This window comes from Acanthochromis polyacanthus, chromosome 14 (genome assembly GCF_021347895.1).
Source record: "Acanthochromis polyacanthus isolate Apoly-LR-REF ecotype Palm Island chromosome 14, KAUST_Apoly_ChrSc, whole genome shotgun sequence".
Taxonomy (NCBI): Eukaryota; Metazoa; Chordata; class Actinopteri; family Pomacentridae; genus Acanthochromis; species Acanthochromis polyacanthus.
The window spans coordinates 32,200,233-32,220,208 of NC_067126.1; the positions used below are offsets into that span (position 1 = coordinate 32,200,233).

At 41.2% G+C, this 19,976-nt stretch overlaps 2 protein-coding genes across 2 annotated transcripts in view; one reads left to right on the top strand and one right to left on the bottom strand.

Annotated features, from left to right (window-relative positions):
• Positions 1-4,243, top strand: part of agps (alkylglycerone phosphate synthase) — a 29,274-nt gene extending 25,031 nt beyond the window's left edge. The window contains exon 20 of the mRNA XM_022215122.2: positions 2,631-4,243. Coding sequence (XP_022070814.2) covers positions 2,631-2,752 — 122 coding nt within the window. The 3' untranslated portion in view covers positions 2,753-4,243. The remainder of the gene's footprint in view (positions 1-2,630) is intronic.
• Positions 4,244-6,080: 1,837 nt separating this feature from the next.
• pde11a (phosphodiesterase 11a) overlaps positions 6,081-19,976 on the bottom strand; it is a 45,811-nt gene continuing 31,915 nt past the window's right edge. The window contains 6 exon segments of the mRNA XM_051959103.1: positions 6,081-8,520; positions 13,277-13,360; positions 14,267-14,341; positions 14,974-15,037; positions 15,129-15,206; positions 15,404-15,504. Coding sequence (XP_051815063.1) covers positions 8,287-8,520; positions 13,277-13,360; positions 14,267-14,341; positions 14,974-15,037; positions 15,129-15,206; positions 15,404-15,504 — 636 coding nt within the window. The 3' untranslated portion in view covers positions 6,081-8,286.

The window sequence follows — 19,976 nt, forward strand, 5'->3', positions numbered from 1 at the left end:
ACCTGATTTAGGAAAGTTCCCCTTGTGCCATTCGCCCTGAACTTCCCCAGGCTTTTCAACACAAGAGAAATATCACTCTCCTGGAAAAAAAAAATTGTCATTTTCGAAATGGCTACCTGCACTTCTTTGCATGTCTCGGCTACACACACCGAGCCTGGTGAGATTGATTGCAATAGCAAGCAAAAAAGAGAGAATATGACAAGATAGATGTGTAAATTATCACAGTGATGGAGGCAATGATGCAGTCCCAGCACCTTCTGTTTTCTCTCCTCTTCCTGTGTGGAGGGAGGGATGGAGGTGGAACAAGGGGGAAGGAGTGAGGAGGAGGAGGTGGTGGTCGGGAGCATGAGACTTTCTTAGTTATTGGGTAGCAGCTGATTGGTTCCTGTGCCACCATCTGGAGGTTGGTGTGGTATCAGAGTCCCTGGTGACCCTGCTGTCTGCCCCGTTGTGTCAGGAGACGGGCCTCACTAGCCTCACGGCTGATCCCCATCTGGGTTTCCTGGCTGGGCTCTGATAACATGGCGCTGTAACGTGTCAGGGTGGCCTCCTCCCTCAACTTTCCCTGTTAACACAGTGGCTCCCAGCTACTGATGCAGAGAGACGGCATGGAGGGGGAAAGGAAAGTGTGTGAACACTCCCATCTCACATAGTCCTATTTTCAGGGCTCTATATCTAATCTCAGGTGATTATACTGGTTGATTCAAAGTGTTTAAACAGCGAGCAGCACCTGTTTCAAACTTTTCTGTTCTCAGTGTGGGAGTATAGTTATCAGGAGCTTCTCTTAAAGTGACACTACCTCAAGAAGTGAACATTTTTGCTTATTTAAAGTTATTTTCTGCACTCTTACTTAGATGGACTTCTACATCTATGGCAGGCATTTATTTTCCTTTACTCATTTTTTATTTATTTCTCAAGAATTTTATGACCACTCTAAATCCTCTGATAGCGACTAGCTTTTCTTTTAAAATGATTTCCTCCTTCATCGGCTGCAGGATGTCATTGCAAATGTTTTTGTGACCTCATAGTAAAAGATGCGTACGGTGTATCTGCAACATCTGTAGTCCAATTCAGTCTAGTTATTTTTGTTGTCAGATCTCTTCTAGTATCTTTTTTTAATTGTTTTTGGACAGAATTGTGAAGGATAATCATCACTTTCCCAGAGCCTGAGCTAAAATCTAAAGATATTCAACTTATTCAGATAAAAAAAAAATAGCCAAAACTTAACATTTGAGGAACTGGACCTGGAGATCTTTGCTTTAAATTAACAGTTAATCAGTTTCTTTACTCCCACTGATTAACTAGTTAATTGATCTCTACTAGTCGGGCACGGTTACGCGTTCATTTGGACCTCTGTTGTGGTGATTTTATTCCACTTCATGTAGGAACATGTGCCATGCGACTACAGCTTTACAACATAAACTACTCCAGGTTCCATCCTAATTGATATTGTACTTTAGCTTTCTTCCAATTGTGCATTCAATGAAATTAACAAACCCATTGTAAGTGTGGGACTTTGGGGGTGTTGGGGCCTCTGGGCAGTTAGCTCGGTAATGTTGCTACTGGGAATTTTTGTTGCGTGTCAACTCCCAGCAGCATCGCCTTTTTCATTTTTGTCTGTAATGAAAGAAAAGTAATAAAGGGAAACTGCCCAAATAGAAAGTACAGTCTTTAAAGATGTTGCATTACCATACGCATCATCTGCAAATGACTGCATTGACTTAGTTTGAGCTGCAGCTTTATTCAGTTTAATAAGTCAAAAATGTAAAAGCTCACAGTATACAAAGTTAAGCTAAAAAGTAAAAAGGTGAGTTTAAATTCAAAGAAACTTGGCTTTATTAGCCCAGGTTGAAATAAAAGTTTCTGTCTTATTTGAACTTCTCGAACAAATGAGGTTTCCCAGTCCTCCGCAGTCACCAGACCTCTCACTGGCTCCAGACTCTCCGATAAGAACCTGTCGGGTACAGGCGCCGTGGAGTATGTCGGACTGGACAGCTGGTGAAGTAATGGGCACCCTCACTAGGCTTCATGCCGAAGCTGCTCTCGCTCTTCAGGTTTTTGGGGAAGAGGAGGAGGAGGAGGAGGAGGAGGAGGAACGGAGAGGAGCGGCTGAATGCCAAAAGTCCTGCTGACAGAGGAGCACTGTGTGGTTGGCTTTGGCACCCTAATGGTGATCAGGCCAGTGTCAGGGGCACAGAGCAGCGTTCAGGACAACCAAGCACAACACCCTCGCAGGTCAGCTGGAGGAGCACTGCTCATGTGCACAATGAGACAGAAACACACACTGAAAACGCCCCGGTGACTCCGGAGGGAGGGAATTGGAGGGGAGTGGTGGCTCAAAGAGTGAGGGAGCCGGGGACGGCCGGCTACAGCCGCCAGCCGGCCCCTCCTCTGGGAACACACAGAGCCTAATGAGTTTGATAGTCTGCTGAGCTCCATAAATCATGCCATGCAAAACATTTCTCCTCTCTGAATAAAAGCATTTATCACCCTCTGTTTATTCACTCACTCTCACAAGATTGATTGGCTCCCAGCAGCCTGCTGAGCAATCAGCCGTGCCGATTCCTCTATTTCTCCCCCTCGGTCGTCTTCCTTGGTTTATTTATTTATTTCTCTCCTCTGTCATTCAGTGGGGAAACTTCGGAAGGAGTGGATGAGAGAGACCGTCTCCAAAGTCGGCATGGGGATGCTCAAGTCTGTCAAGGACTACGTGGACCCAAATAACATCTTCGGCAACAGGAACCTCCTCTAATTTCCCCGCCGCTGTCCATCTTTATCTGACCTTTTTTTTTTTTTTTTTTCTAAAAGCATCCCGTGCATTTTGGAATAATAGATACTAAATGTGAATTTAAAATGGACAGAGAGCTTCTCCATCAAAAGTGTCATTTGGTGCCATTTAATGATTCACCCCGAACCTTTTTCTTTGACTTTGTATTGCACTTAATCTGCTGTAACAATCACTCACGTCGAAGCTCATTTTTACTGTTGACTCGTGGCCTCAGCCTCACCACGATGCTACTTGACATGATGCAACAAAACCTTGATTGTTTTTTTTCGTTTTGTCACATTTGCTTTTGTTTAGCTGCTTCCTAAACACCCTTGCCAACACTGAAGCGACAATTTGTTTTCACGTTCCTCTTGTGTTTGTGTGTGTGGCACTTCTTTAGCGGTAAGTTCTAGATGAATGCGCTTTCTAAAGCTCTGTGCCTTTCTGAAGCTTTTGTCTGCCTTCCCTTCTCCTACTACACTCTTGTGTACCTTTGTGAAGCAAAACGGACTCGGACATGATGATTTTCAGCGTCTCCTGTTCGTCTTTTCATGCCCTCCTGCCTTCTGTTGTACTGACCTATTGCCATAAGAGACAGATTTCTAAAAATATAAATGTGTGTGTGTGTGTTCTACTAAACCCCCGTTCTGCTCCACTAAATTTTACACCGACCCTTAGAAGTACAGTGTGATTACTAAGAGAGATATTCCATGTGTGTTTTTGTACTGAAAGCGTTTACCTTAACATGGTTTGTTACTGAGAAAGTGAAGTAGGGGGGAAAAAAAGCCATTTCGATCATGCCTGTTTCAGTGTGACCACGTTTGCAATTTAAGGCCTCTGGATCCCGGTGCTCACGTTGTACCAAAGACTCAATTCATCAGATCACAGAGACATACTTCAGCACGTTTGACATCATAACCACCACACTCATGAACTTTAATTAGCATATGCAAAGTTAATCATTTTGAGAGTTCTCAAATGTAGATATTTGTGACTGTTACATGTGCTAAAACATTCTATTCAACCCAATTACACCCTGTTGAAGACATTTATTCCGCTACGTAATTGTAAAATTTCCCCCAAAGTTCCTCATCTCCTTGAATAGTTTAGGTATATCTGTATTGTGTAAAAGATTTTTGGAACGGATACTTTAATGTGTTCCATTTTGATACTGGATTTGACCCATTTAGCCACTCATTTTGGAGTTTAAATATTCTTTTTTTTTTTTTTCTTCCTTTGCTTCACCAGGACCACTATGTCCTTTTAATTCAAAAGTATTCCCCTTCCAAATAAAAGGACTCATTTGGGACCTTACAATTCCCCCCCATGTGTCAAAAATGTGCGAGAGCTTTTGAATGTTATGGCTGTATCCTTTTTTTTTTTTTTTGGGTCAATTTTCCACTTCTAACAACATAGTAACATCTGAGTACATTTTGTCAATGCTGTTTGTGCAATAAATTGAACTATAACATCCCACATGTGGATTCTTCTTTTTAGTGACACTGTTCAGAGAGCAGAAATCTCTCTGTCTCATACATCACTTCCAATTTAGCTCATGAGTAGTAGTCTTTATTTATACTGTCAGGCAGAGCTGCGAAGGTCAACAGCAGCCTGAGAGCAGGTTTTCTGTTTGCCTCTACCTGCACCATACAGAGCTCAAGGTAACCCACCACAGTGGGGTTTAACAGAGCCTGCCTTTTGCTTCCTGACAGGCTTTTTTTTTTTTTCTACACACAGGCTCATTTGGGAGTCATCTTCACCCACACAGCCACCCACACACTGGCTGCTGACGTCACCGCCACCCATCAACAGCAATAGAGCTCAGCTTTGAGCGCAAAAACACACTGCAGCTATTGCACCGTAGTTTAATACCCAGGATCGTGTGGATGCACGTCAGATATAGATAAGGCGGAGGGATTTAAAATGAAACGTTATTTGTGATTAATGACTGTTGCGTTCGTCTTATGTGGATCAGATTCGTTCATTTGAAGCTAATTCTTATTATTTATTCATGTATTTGTCCTTCCAGTCTCGCTAATCTGATGGGTGTCGTGCAAGTTCCCCTTTTCATGATTTAAAATATCTCAATGAAATGTACTTGCATCTGCAGTGTTTCATTCACATGCAGTCGGTGTGTAAAGATGCATTTGTCCACTAGAGGTCAGCACTGCACTGAGAGAAATGCGGTAGAAACTGGAAGGAAAAGTCAGTGATGGGGGTAGAATTAAGGTTTTGAAGTAAAAGTAGCACCGGTGGAATATAAAAATACTTATTTGAAATTAAAAGTCACTAAAGTAAAATCATTTAAATATGCAAGTAAGAAAAATGCTTAAATCACTAATGGTAAAAGTATTCTTAATGGTGCAAAAGCCCTCATGCTACTGGATTATTACGACAAATACGTCAATGTAAAAGCAGTATTTTACTGATTTATTATGTAGTTCATAACAATTGATCATAATTTAATACTAGTTGCATAAGATGTCCCTTTTAATTGTGGTAGACCAAAAGTACAGATCAGTTTAAAATGGAAATACTCGAGGTAGAAATGAGTGCAGTACTTGGGAGAAGCGGCCAAAGAAGTATTCAGATTATCCACTTAAGTAAAAGTACCAATACAGCAATGTAAAAAATACTTCATTGCAAGTCCTGCATGAAAACTGTGTCTTAAGTAAATGGATATTAGCAGCAAAATGCAGTTTAAGTGCTGAAGTAAATGATGTGTTATTAACATTTATGACATCATTCGATGAATAATACTGAAGCATCAATCAGGGTGTCAGCAGCATGCTAGTGTTGTAGCTGCTGCAGATGGAGCTGGTTTCACCTATTTTATACAATTTTATATACATGGACAGTAGATAAATATGACAAGTAGTGAGATCAATGCAGAGGAAAGAAGAAAAAACAAAATTCAGATGCATAAATCTGTTCTTAGTTTTTCCTCTGATCTTCGGATATTGAATTATTTGAAATTTATGTCAAGTTTGAAGGAAAATCATTATTTAGAGCTGTTAACAACTCTCAGAGATCTGAAATATGACCCTGACTAGACTGCTTTTTGTTGGCTTACTCATTAACAATGTGTTGTATTTTAAAAGCCTATTATTCAGTGTGTAAAATCTTCATCTGAAAAGTAACTGAAGCTGTCAGATAAATGTAGTGGTGTTCAAAGTATGGTATTTCCCTCTGCAATGTAGGGAACTGAGAGAAAAAAAAGCACATTAAAACTGAAATATTCAGTTAAAGCATAGGTACGTCAAAATTCTGTACTTAGTTTGCGTTGAGTTTCATGTCCGTGTAAACCAGAGCAGACATAGCAGCATGTTTTTATTTAAACTCTGAACAGAAACATTGCACATTTGCCTTTTCATGCCTTAGATTTCTTTCAGTTTAGCCCGCCGTAAATAAATCCAGAGTCCAAACTGGGAGAGGAAAGAAGAAACACAAGAAGCACGTTACACTGCAAAAAAATACGAGTAGGAGATGGCCACATCTGGAGACCTAATAAAAAAATAGAACAGCGATATTCATAAGTAAATCACGTAACATGATGCAATAGAATTTAAGTCATGCATTTGCAATGAGATAAAGTGTTTACTGATGGAAATCCGAGGTATTTGTTGGCTCTCTTGTTTGCTACATCCTTAGCAAGTGGTTGGACTTAATACTGCATAAAACATGCAAGTCAAAAATAGTTTTCTGGTTGACTTCAGTTGAGCTCTTCAACTAAAATACAGTAGAGCACACAGATCCATGCCACACAATGTGCACAGTCATGTTTTCAACTCCAATTAACAAAGCGACAACACAATTCATAAGGCATACCCCCACCCAAAAATCAATCAAATGAAATACTTATAATGCTAATTAGAATATCAAAATAAAAGCTTGTGACTACATGGGCACTTCAGTACTACAAATTTCTGTGTCTCAGTCTTCTGGAGATTATAAAAGCTGTCATACTGTGTAGCATTTGTGAGCTTTGAGGAAAGGCCAGAAGTTAGATTAAAGCAAAAGTTTGACATTTTAGAAAATACACTTAATTGCTTCCTGATGGAAAACAATCAGCGGCTGGTTACCTTCGCTTTGTATAAAGGCAGGAAACAGCTAGAAGCAGCTCTCCCGACTGTCCAAAAGTAACTAAATCCACCTACTGACACCTCTAAAGTTCACTAAGAACTGAGGGGTGTCAGCTCAGACTCTTTCTTGTTTTGCTTTGCTGCAGGAAAGTACTGGTACCAGGAAACAGCTCAGCACATAACCACCTGTAAAACCGCACATTGTTGATTTTACTCTCGGGCTTCTGTACAGATCGAGTTTCAGAGAGAGCTAGTAGGTCGTTGCTGTCACCTTTGGACAGAGCCAGTGGAGCTTTCTGTCACTATCTCCAGTCTTTATGCTAAATTAAGCCAACCAGCTGCTGACTGAGGCCTTATATTTAACAGATAATCATGAGAGTGACATGGATCTTCTTACAAAACTCTCCTGCCATGACAGAAAAAGCGTAGTTCTAAAAATGTCTAACTATTGCTTTTGATATCAAATGTAACATTTTGTTTTCGGCTCCAGCTGTCAGAGCTGATTCAGTAGATGAGAGGACTTTTCCTGCAGAGATTCATGTAATATCAGAACAACTTCATCAAGGCACATTGTGTGTGTTTTTGTGTGACAAGTGAGACCCTGCATTTATAAAATTGGGCAAAATATATTTCCATATGTATATATATATATGTATATATAATGTTTTGTAGCTAACATGGGGTCAAGACATAACTGCAGTTATTGGTTTTACAAATTATGGCAAAAATACAGCATGGTTCGACGGGGATTTCCATACGATCTAAGAACCTCAGTGAGGAGGCCATGCATTTTTCAGTAGGATCTTAAAACAAGGCACAGGAAAGGAGGGAGCAGAGAATTCAATTTGCATTGCAAGCACTGTCACAGGTCCTGCTGTTCCTGCACCCCTTTATCCTTCGGAAACTCCACAGCCACATTACAATCCTATACAAACCTTAGAGTTCTCACTGCACTTGTAAATAACTCAATAGCCTATGTACAGATTTACAAAAAATATCTCTTTTACCCCGGACAAAAAAAATGCGAGCAACAAGGAGGTAATGAGAGCAAAACAAACCACAGCAGAGACAAACATTCCTCTCCAATATTCTCCATGCCTTGTGCCGAAAAAAATCTGTGCAATGCCCAGAATAGTTTGTGTTAGCTCACTGGCTGACATGTTGACACAGTGGTTTCCTTTCTGACACGGTGTCATCAGCTGATTTGCAGCTGCTCCAACAAGCTTGCCAAACACAGCTCCATCAGCCTTCAGCACACGGACACTGAAGGGAGCAGAAAAACCTGTATGATAGCGCCACACTCAAGTCTAAAGCTCATCTTGAGCAGCAAAAGCAAAGAGGAGCAGAGCCCAAGAACCTCTGCATGCACTGCACTGCCTCTGTTGCAGGCCGCATTTAGGAGGAAACAAGCCAAAGAGATCAGCTCGGAAGCAGAAGCTAACTAGCAGCTTTGGACGGTGTGCCATCGGTGTCGCCGCTGCAGCAGGGTGTGCTGCCAGTTTTGGCCACGGTGCAGCCGCTGGGTTCTGTGCTGTCGCCACTGCAGGGGCTCGCGGGCGCAGAAACACTCTGGCCACGTTGCCTCTTCCTGTTCAGTTCCTCCCATTTGACCCTGTTGGCTTTGATCATGTCAACCATTGGCTGAAGTTTAGGATTCAACTTGACCAGAGTCTAGAGAGAAAAAGACAAATGAGAAAAAAGAAACAGGGAGAAAGATGAGAATAAACAGTGCAAAATAGTGTTAGAAACTATTAATATTACCACATGTTTATGTGCTGTTTTTTAATGTTAGATGTGAAGGGTTAAAGGGTCAAATGCAATAAAGTCAAAAGCACCATCAAAGAAAACAGTTCAGCCTACACAGTGTAAGGAGAATCAGAAACTCACCCGGTTCATAGTGTGGCCCGCACTATGAACCGGGTCGAGGGGCCTACATCCTATTGCATACCTGGGACACCATCCTCCGGAGACCACCGGACGGCGGGAGGCGTGGTCGGTTTTGACAGATTCTGACGGATCTGTCAAACCGACCACGTGATAAAAAGGACACGTCACCAAACGTCAGATGACGCTCTGAGGAAGACAGCAGAAGCTGTCGAAACATGCCAGCAAGGTAAAAACAACTCCTTTCGAACTGTCGGTTTAAATAAGTAAAACTATTGTTTGTCAGACCTTGGTGCATTGTGAAGTGAGCAAGCAACGAGCAAAACGCAATAGGGTTTGTGATCTCCTGGATGCCCAAATCCCTCAGAAGGACATTGCCAAGATTGTTGGCATCAGTGAGAGGACCATTCGCCGCATCCAGCATGCCAGACAATCCAGTTTGGGCACCAAGAGATCTCCAGATGGTCCTGGGAGTCTTGGGCTCAGATGGCAATAAGATGCCCCCCTACTTCTTCAAGCCAGATCAGAAAATTGGGGCTGATGTGTACTACAAAGTTCTGAGATACACCGTTTTGCCCTGGCTGAAGGCCACCTACCCTGACAACAACTATGTGTGGCAGCAAGATGGGGCTCCTGCTCACACATCAATCAAGGTCCAAAAGTTCTGAGTAGAATATGGCGAACTTCTGGCCCAAAGGCATTTGGCCCCCAAGCTCACCTGATCTAAACCCCCTGGATTTTTTCTGATGGGGCGCCATTGAGTTGACTAATGCCACCCCTCATGCCAATATGGATTTACTTAAGGCTGCATTCTCCAGGGAATGGGAGAACTACCCCAAGGAGGATATCAGGAGGGCCTGTGCCTCTTTCAGAGGCTGTATTGAGGCCTTCATCATGGCTGATGGAGGACATATTGAATAAACATTTTCTGAAAGCTTTAAATTTGTGTTCTTCAAGAAATCAGTTCAAAATTCCAAAGAATAAAAAAGTTATACCCATTTATAGTTGTTTTTACCTGACAGGACATTTTTGCTTCCCCACCCTGTATTAAGTAAGGCTAAGTTCGTAAAAAAGTTAAATTAGTATATCGATACTAATGTTTTCAGAAAAATAAGTGTTTCACAAAAAGATCAGCTTTGATAAGCAGGTTCAAAATGTTTTTTAACTGTCCAATAAATCAAACATTTAGATAGTTTAGAGTGTTTAAGGAGTTTTAAATTACCTTCTACTTGGTGGTCTTCAAAGAAAACCAGACATTTATTCTTCTGAATATTGGATGCTTTAGTTCTGTGACTCTAATGCAATGGTAATACACGAGCAGCTCCGACTGGGGCAAGAGAAGCAGCACATTATTCATCACACGCATTATATGGGCAAAACAAATGAAACAATACAGAGGGAACACCCAGGTACAATAACAGCAACATACAGCCGTTTGATAGCTGCAGTCCATTAAATGGCTGCTCTTTAAAGATTAGAGGCACATGTATGACTGAGATTAGTTGCCTTTGTCATTTTTCTGCGTTGAACTGTAAGTGGCAGCGCAGTCAAACCTGTCAGCCAGCATTTAATAAATCACCTCTGTTCTTCTGACGTTGTCTGTTGTGAATGCTGGCTTTCCAGGGAAGTCAGTGTAATTAGTTATTGTTTCATTAACCCTGTTTGATATGGAAATATAACATGTGGGAATGCAAAACTTTCTCTTTTTTCTAACATATATTTAGGAGAAGTATTGTAAAGCCTTTGTAATAACACTTGAATAAATATGTATGCGAGGACAGCACGCCTACTCTGGGGATTGTGTATTGTATGTATTAAAAGCAAATCAAATCTTTTGTAGCACTTGGGGGAAACACAGCTAATCACACCTACAAATTAACTGAGCTTTAAATGCAGGCAGGCAATTTAAGATGCATTTACATTCAGAGGGTGTGTTTGCTGAATCATGTGAGCAATTAAAAAGCTTGTGTAGGTGGTGGACGAGCAAACAGCTCTGTAATGTGGCCAAGTTCAGACATCAAGCCTGTTTTCTTTCTTAAAAAAAAAACAGCCATTGGCCCACTTTAGATTATGAGGAATTCATAATCTACGTTGTATTATGGGACTCAATAATTCTGAATATTGTATTTGCTGTGTGCCACTAATTATGAAGCCGTTCACCTGCACTGCCCAGAAACATTAGAGCACACCATGGATTTCCGTTTCCGTGATTTGAGGAAAAGTCAATGTCCATTTCTGCAGTCAGGGTGCTTTAGTTGGGCTCCTACTTTCTGTGTTTCTGCACACAATAACTTTAATATGTGGATTACATCATACCATAGTGAAATGTTTAATGTAATGTAATATAGAGCTGAAAGGACTGATGATCGGTTGTCATTTTTCAAGCAAGTTTTAGCTTCTTGAAGGTGATGTTGCTGCTATTTTTTGTTGCAAATGATCATATATAACTGATATTTGGACTAATTTTCAACTGTTGACAATAAGACATCAACTTGAGCTTCATGAAACTGACATTTTCGCTCTTTTCTGACATATGGCGAACTGGTGTGTTTAGTGCCGTCATCATTGTCATTTTTAGATGTTTTCTTTCATATTTTTATCCTAGAACAGAGAATCATGCACAAAGGATGCCATTTAGTCACCAAAATAGATGATACAACGGTGATATTTTATGTATTTTTTGTGAATCTGCCAATTATACTTCTGTGTTTCATGTGGTGCAACAACATCAACACAAACCATCTCTGAACAGATACATTTCACAGCCAACAGCTAATAACAGTCACACATTTCCTAGTTAGAGTAACTAGAAAGAAGTTGCAACCTCAAGTCTTCTGTCAAATATTCTCACATTTTCTCAGTTGGTCTCATTCACGTTCACATCCTTCCTCGTTAAAGCTTCTTGGATTTTATGCTAGAGTTTGAATGTAGACGTTTTAATCTCAGTGAGGGAGGCCTTTTCCTGGCTGTATGTTTCATTTGTCAAACAGCTGATGGATTAATTGGTGATGAGAGAGAATTGCTAGTTGCAGCCTTTGTAGAAATGAGTACGTGTTAATCATCTCACTGCGCTTGAATGTGGCCAATGCAGAGTTGTAATTTTCAAAATTTACAAAACTTGAATTCAGACAAGATTTTTGGGCTAAATTTAAAAAAAGGGGGGGTTTTCTAGAGGAGAACAAACCCTCTGTGGGACTTCGTCATTGGTTTGCACATTATTCCACTGTGGTAGACTCAGGAGGAAGAAGGAGAAGAGAGAGACTGTCATATGGTGGGGTATAAAGATGGAAGGTTATATAATGGGGGATTAATATTCCACAAAGTAGCGAGCCACCACCAGGAGAAGGAGATCAGCGAGATCAAGAACGAGACCTCTTCCGCCCACGGACAAAAACCCTGCCGCCTCTGAACTTCCTCTGTTCTCCCCCTTGCAAGTTTAATTGGCAGCAGCATGATTGCGAGCTCCATATCTGCATTCTCCAAACATCAGCCTTTCACACAAGCCAGTGTGGAGACAAACCCCCCACGCAGACAACACACACCGCTTTGATGCTTTTTATCTACACTACACAGACAGCAACAATGGTGAAGCCCGAGCTGGGCAAAGATTAGCCCGCTCTGACTTTTTGACACAGATCCTGGGATAATTCAGCGGACGTGGAGATGACCTGTGGTTTGTTTTCAGTTCATTAATGCTGGGAGTGATGTGTGCAGCAGGACGGCGTGAAAAATGAGAGGAAGAGGTCTTGCTGGGTAGTTTAACAGTACAAAAGCAGAGCAAATCAACCGGAGCTGTATGAATGAATGATTTATTTTATCCTTGACTCCTTTCACTACTCCTCTTCTGTCTGACTTTCATGAATTTAACTCCAACACGCCTCATCTCTTAACAGACCTGATCTCCTCAGTAAGTCAGCCTGCTTCTTCCTCCCACACAGCCGGAGCTGCTGCCGGCGGTGGGAGGAGCAGGAGAGGCTTTGTTGATGTCATTCGGAAGCACACACACGACCATACCAGCAAGGACACACTATAGACTTCCTTTAATTCCCTCAAAGATAACCTGTAGCTCTAAATCTGACCCTAATATTTGCTCAGCCGAGATCCTTCAATAGGATCAGCCTCATTTTCAGCGCATCCTAAGAAAAGCATGTGTCTGTCTTTGCTAATTTCATTACTATGTGGTGAAGCCCAAAGTGCATGGTCTTACAGAGGGGGCTTTCGCCTGACTTACATCACAGCTCTATTCACACTAGCTCTTGAGCTTTCTCGCAGCCAAAAAGAAGTGCACACTTACTCTGCTATTCTCAAAAGAACAAGATGCAACCTTGAAGTTGTTCCAGAGCTTTCAATAAAAAAAAAAGCATTTCTTTCTCCGACAGAAAGCTGCAAAGAAAGTCGAATTGTTGTCGGTGACAGTTTCATTGCTGGCGTCAGTAGGGGGGACAATAACTGAGGAAGGACAGCGACTACTGATGTCAGAGGCGGATGTGTGACAAGCACGACACAATGAAGGCCGGAGAGCAGTTCATCTTCATGCGTTTACCTCGTACAGCGGCGCACAAATTCCATCAATCCATTCCAGCTGAAGCCCCGGCAACTCATCCTTCCTGTTTCGGTCAAAGATGGCCTGAAACACAAAAGACAGAATTTATTTACAATCTGCATTTGTATTCACACTGGAGAAACCAAACAAGTCAGGCTTCTGGTCGCTTAAAGTGCAGCTCTGCCCGCTTTGGTGAAAGAAAATTCTCCTTTGGCTCTCAAGACAACTGAGTTTATTTTCTATTCTCCCTCATTCTTCTGCAGCCTGAACTTAAGAGGCTCCACTGAGGCTGTGCTTCAGAGATAGTTACTGGGCTACGACTTAGAAGTTAATATTTAATTTCCATCACCCACACACAGAGCGGTAAAGGTTTGACACAAGCAGCAGACCTGAGGCTACTGAATTAGTTATTTCAGAGAGGAGGCAATGTGGCCTGGCTCGATTACTCAACAGCCATTAATTGCACGCAGAAAGCTGATGGCTTCCCTCTTTTAAGGACTCACAGCACAGTTCACCCTCAAGAACTCCTCCGTCAAACAGACAGCAGGCTGTTCTGAATGAAGACAAACATCTTCATAAGGACCAAAGTCTCTCTTTGATTTTATTACTCTGCTATTTTTACACCTATTAGAAAAAAAGAAGGATTTTTTTGACTCTCAGCAATTCAAGACGAGCAAAGCGCCAGCACACCAAAATAGTCTGTGTGTGTACGCAGAGCAGAAAGAATAGAAAGGTCAGTATTGGCTCTGAATCCATTGCAGGAGGAGCTTCTTTAAGAATGACTGTCCACGCTTTGCTCTTGGCGCAGCGGTCGAGCTGACCACACACTTTTTCTCACACTATGAGACGCGAGCTCTCGTGTTTCCTCAATGGTCAGTGTGTTTTGGAACTGCAGAGAAAATGTATCTTCAGCATCGTCAGCGCTCGGAGGTCGCAGAGGTGAGAGAAACTGCAAAAAGCACAAAACCAGAGCCTGTTTGATTTACTCACCGCGGGCGTGAGCTTCAGCTCCAATCGTTCTCTGTCGCCCTGCTCGAAGAACTCGCTCGTCACCAACTCTGCCACCTGAAAAGGGAGAAAAGGTTGGCGGAGGGCTGTCAGATTTGTAGATGTTCTCTGTCAATCTTGCATTTTATCTTTTTTGAAGACATTTACAGCAAAATTTCGGTGTTGGCTGAAAGAAAAACAAGAATCTACCCACCTATGACATCTGTAAGGTCCGACTGACTGTAGTTTGTGTTTTGTGTGTGTGTGTGTGTGTGTGTGTGTGTGTGTTAGTGAGGGGTTATAAGTTTATAATGTTGTCTGTGCTGTTTTTGCCTGTGTTGTTGGTCCTCTTTCTACTTTCACTGAAAAGCCCAACCACAGATGGGAGTTGAAAATTAGTTTAATGCTATGCACTCTACATGCAATACATCAGATGTTTTCTATATTAATTGCATGGTCCCTGATCAAATAAATATATAAATAAGTAAAATAAGGTTATAGTTTAATTGACAAAATGCATGAAAAATGGATATACATCAAGGAAGAGCTGGAAATCCTCACAATTCTGGAGCTGTAGCATGAAAATGTTTAGCATTTATGCATGAAAATGGCTTAAATGATCAACTAATCAGTTTATTCCTCTGGGCTTAAATGGCTTACATCCCCAGATTTCTTTATTTATGTTATTTAGATGAAAGTGTATTTGTCACCTTGCGTGATATTTCCCAGGGCTTAGTGACGGCACCGAGATCACACGCTGTCATCATCATGGATCTGAAAAGAAAACAGATTTATTTTGTTCAGTGCAAGCACACATTCTGATCTATTTTTCATCCATCCTGGTATCAAAGACACAGATCCCTACCTGCACATGTCTCTGTGACCCTTCACGTTCCAGTTGTAATCTCCTTTGCTGACCAGCTCAAAGAACGTGTTTCTATTCCTGAAGGAAAACAGGGAATTCTTTACATGCAGGTGCAAGTCACATAAAATCCACAAGGGGGCGGTAAAACCTAAACGAAGCCAACAGCCACACAGTAAACAGTCCAGAGAGCTATCAAGGAGCTTGATTGTAAAATTTGTCAGAACTCTGGACACTGTGGACACCTCACACAGTTTAATAAGCAGCGTGTTACATACTCAAAGTAAAGTGTGAGGTCCGTGGCCAGAATGGACTGTTTCAACAGCTGCATGAGGTCGCTGTACTCTGTGGACGAGAGGTTGGAGAAGATATTGTGACCCTGTGGAGACACATACAGAGATAACATGATACAGACAACATATGGGACCACTGTTCCTGCATGAATTATTGATTAAATTTTGCACATGCACCTTTTCTATTACCTGTTTGATAGCTTTGTTTGCGATAAGTAACAGCAAAAGTGCTGTTTGACAAACACACTGAAGCAGCTGATAAGATGTTGGTGTGAAATCTTTTAAGAAATTCATTGCTTAATCTTTAAATGTGTGCATCTATTTTCAGTTAAATATTATGGACTAAGATACAGGGTCACAGTTGAACACAGAGTTTAGAATAACAGATAAATGGTGCCTCTAAAGAGTTCATTTATTATTTCTATGTCACAACAACCACTTGTGTCTACAAGAGATGTATTGCAGAGACAAACTATTTTCATCTGTATTAAAGAGTTTTGTGTATATACAGTGTAAATATTAGTCCAGATTCGGACCTATGAGCTGCTGATCACATTTAGGATTTTTTTCAGTGATTTAAAGCCAAAAACAAGCAAAAAAATGTAACATTAAAGTAATGAAAGCAATGACGATTCAGTCAAACTATCAAGTTTTTTAAATTAGCAACCCACTCTTAAAGGAATTTTTAAAAATATACTGTAAATTCACTCTATTTTTATGTTGCAATTAAGCATTTTTTAGGCCGCACAAATCCAAGCATTTGAGGTGTACATAACAGCTAGTTTACCATCTTCAATCCTCGCCTCTGTCTCTTCTGTTCCTGTGTTGAAGTTAAGTTGAGCTGAGTAGCTCCTGCTGCTTTAGTCACAGGCATTTCACAAGGCTTCCTCACAGAATCAGCTCTTGTTTTAGTTTACGGGCCTTATCCTCACAGCAGACATTTTAACTTGGACACACACAACTGTTTGTGACAGCATTAATGATAGATCTGTTCTGATAAAGTGTCCCAGTAACAGTGTGACTGTGAAGCCGCCCAGTGCACAGAATTACTCAATTTATTTACTATAGTGTCCTACAGTACTGTTTGCCAACCGGGTGTGAAGTTTATGCTCAATATAAAGCCTTCATAGATTTACTCAATAGCAAAAAGTAGTGTCATTGGTATGTCTACTACTTTTGGCAGCTTATATGGAAATAGCTGCTGAGCACCTTTAGTGGCAAATAGAGACAGTTTAGCAACATCAGATATATTTCCTGAAGTGATCCCTCTTGAGTTAGTGTAAAATCCTGATTTAACAACCGCAATGTCATCTGACCGACTCAACAAACACATGAGTTAAAACGTCTGTCTGTAAATTTGGAGATATTCACATGTAAAATTATCCCTTAAAAAGAAAGTTAGAGGTGATGGAGAGTTCTGTGTCCGAAATCCCTCAGTATACCCCTACATAGTACGCTATATATGGTGTTCATCATTTTGTAGTGCTGTCCAAACATTAAGTTGCAAATGTTACACCCTATATAACACACACAACATATCCCACAATGCACTGTGAAAAGTAATGCACGGCCAGTGGTTGCTAACCAAACACTATGTAGTAGAAATTGCACGAAGGAGAATGCGAATGAGATGAAGACGAGAGAGTGAAAACATTTCATTAAAACGTCAGCAATTTCCTATTTAGGCTGTATTGTTGAACTTGATTTTGTCTGTTTCTAAGCCATGGAATAAACTGTAAATTTGATGTGTTTGCACTACGTTGCTACAGCACAAATGGCAGCCGACAAGCGATGTAATTAATAGCTTGAGTAGTGTCCGAAATGTTACTTTGTCGAGATACTGTCTATATAGTTCACGATATGTGAACCCTGGATAGTGAGGAGGGAGTGGGGATTTCGGACACAGCCCTGGTCTCACAGTCAGCTTCCATGTTAACTGTTTTGGCAGCAAGTTGTGAGACACAGTTCGCAAAGAGAGTCTTCTTCCTGAAGGGGGCAGGAAAGTTTGAAAATAAAAAAAAATCAGGACATGTGGCGTAAGAATTTATTTTGAGGTAAGAGGCTGGTGGATGCATGAACTACCACTAGCACAATCCTTTTAAAACCTGTCCATCTTAGGGTGTGATGACGGTGCCATGTTACACCCACTCACATAAAAACAGCCAAGCAACACTACATCTGTCAGAGACTAGTTTCTAATTTTGCTTTTCCTACTGTGAAGTATCAAATAAAGGCTTATCTACAGCATTCTATCATAACAGTAAAAACAAGAAAAACACTCCGAGAGCGCAGTACTCCGACAAGGCTGTTCATTCCCCCATATGGCATTTTTAAAAATTACTTATTGATGATTAGAAATTACGGCACCATAGAATGTGGTCATTTAATATAGATGTACTCACAAACAAAATGAACTTGTGCTGAGCACAGCTCCGTGTTATGAATGTGTACGTTATGAATGGACATGGAATCGTGTGACCGAAAGATGTAGCGTGCGGCAGGAATTGATGGGACTAAGAAACACCCCCACAATTTAATCAGTTGTTCCTTGTATCATTTCGGACGGAAAAGTCCCGATAAGTCTGCAGCAGTTGATTTGTAGTAGAATCGCAATCATGTGATCGTCAGCAGGCAACTGAAGTTGTGTTCGCTTGTTGTCATAGTTACAGTGACATCATGCCAGCCAATGGGAAATCCTTTACAAATCGGTGGATCCAGACTATAAGCCGTATCACTGCCAAAATCTAATCAGATGGTCCTTGTGTCATTTCTGACCTTCCCTAAAAATTTCATCCAAATCCATGTTTGAGTAACGTTGTGCACGGACAGATGGACAGATTCACGTACGCCGATTGTCACATACCTCCGCTGCATTCCTTGGTGGAGGAATAATTGTTATAATACAGCTGAATAGATGTGTGCAGTAGAGGAGGAGAGCCAGCACCTCTTAATAAGTAAGCAACATGTCTCATGTCATCAATAAAGCGGACCTCCTCCTCTCTGAACATGTATTATACATTCATTCACCACTTAGGCACTCTCTGCACTAAAAGATGCAGAGTCAAATTAGCAAAGATGCTTAAAACTGTATAACCTCCATCCATATTTTTCCCTTCCAAACACAGAAAAGTCTAAAAATTGCACCAACATGCGCGTCACTCCCTCCATCAGCTCATGATTTCCCATGAAATATTGAACTACGTAACAGCAGAAGCACAAAGGACGTCTCTCATTCTGTCACAACTGGAGCAGAAGAAGAAGGGAGGCGAGTCGAACAGGAGGCGAGAACAACTGGGAGGAAATGGAGAGATACAAAGGAGGCGAGCAGCATTTAAAAGTTTACACTTTTATTAATGGTTTGGCTGGCGGATTGAATCGTGAGCCTCCTCTTCCACTTGAATCAGGCGCACTATTCATTTATATGCTAATGAAGCGAGGACGACGGTGGTTCAAGCCCAGTATCAACAGACACCATTATGATATTCCAAGCAAACATTTGTCAGCTTACTGTGTTGTCAGCACCGTGATAATGAAGCCAATGAAACCTACGACTGCTAAGCCTCGTCTCAGCTGCTCCCTCAAAACGCCTTCAATTACAACTTCACGAAAACCCAGTCACCTGATAAAATGTCTCTCTCTACCAATTACCAGCGAATCTATCATCTCAGTAATTACATTGATTTGAGGGCAGCATGAGATATGGGTTTACTCGCTCACATGTAGCAGATACTGAGGCACCACATGGCTGCCTTCAAGCACTGTGAGCGCAAACTCCCTTTATGTTTTTTGTTTTTTAAGCGAAACTGGCCTTTAGCAGTTTTATCATGATATAATGGTTAAGAAATGAATTGACACATACAGCATAAAGTATAAAGTGTACCCAGTTTATCCTGTCAAGTGTGCAGGTCATGGAACAGTGGTCGCATGACTTTGAGGGAACACTTTTGGGAAATGTGCTTATTTTCTTTCTTGCTGACATTTAAATGAGAAGATCAATACCGCTCTAGTCTGTCTTTGTCCGTAAATTTTTACTGGTTCAGTCTCATCATGATACTGAGACACTAGAAAATCACTTGCCCAAAAACAAACGGTACAATCTGTCCCTCACACACGCACTTTTTTTATGTAACCTTTAAACAACTGCTTCCAGTCGTCGTGCTAAGCCAAACTAAGAGCTCTCTTTAAATAGTTTTTTTGCCAGCTGAAAAGTCAGACACTTCCCTACAAACGGCCAGCTCAGAGCTTAACAAGTGTAGCGTTTTTCCAGCTAAGATGCTTCACTTACAGCATTTCCGCGAAAGTAATATGTTCAATTAATCTCCAGCCATTTGGATTTTTTTATTCTTCAGTTTGACACACTTTTCTGGGGGAGGGAAAGTAAAGAGTTTTCTGATTCCACCTTACTTCAATTTGAATTATTTCTGGATTCTTTCTTTCTCTATGACAGTAAACTGAATATCTTTAGTTGTGGACAAAACAAAACGTTCAATAACATCAGCTTCAGCTTTGCAAAACCCTGATGGACATTTTTCACTATTTTCAGATATTATATTGCCGA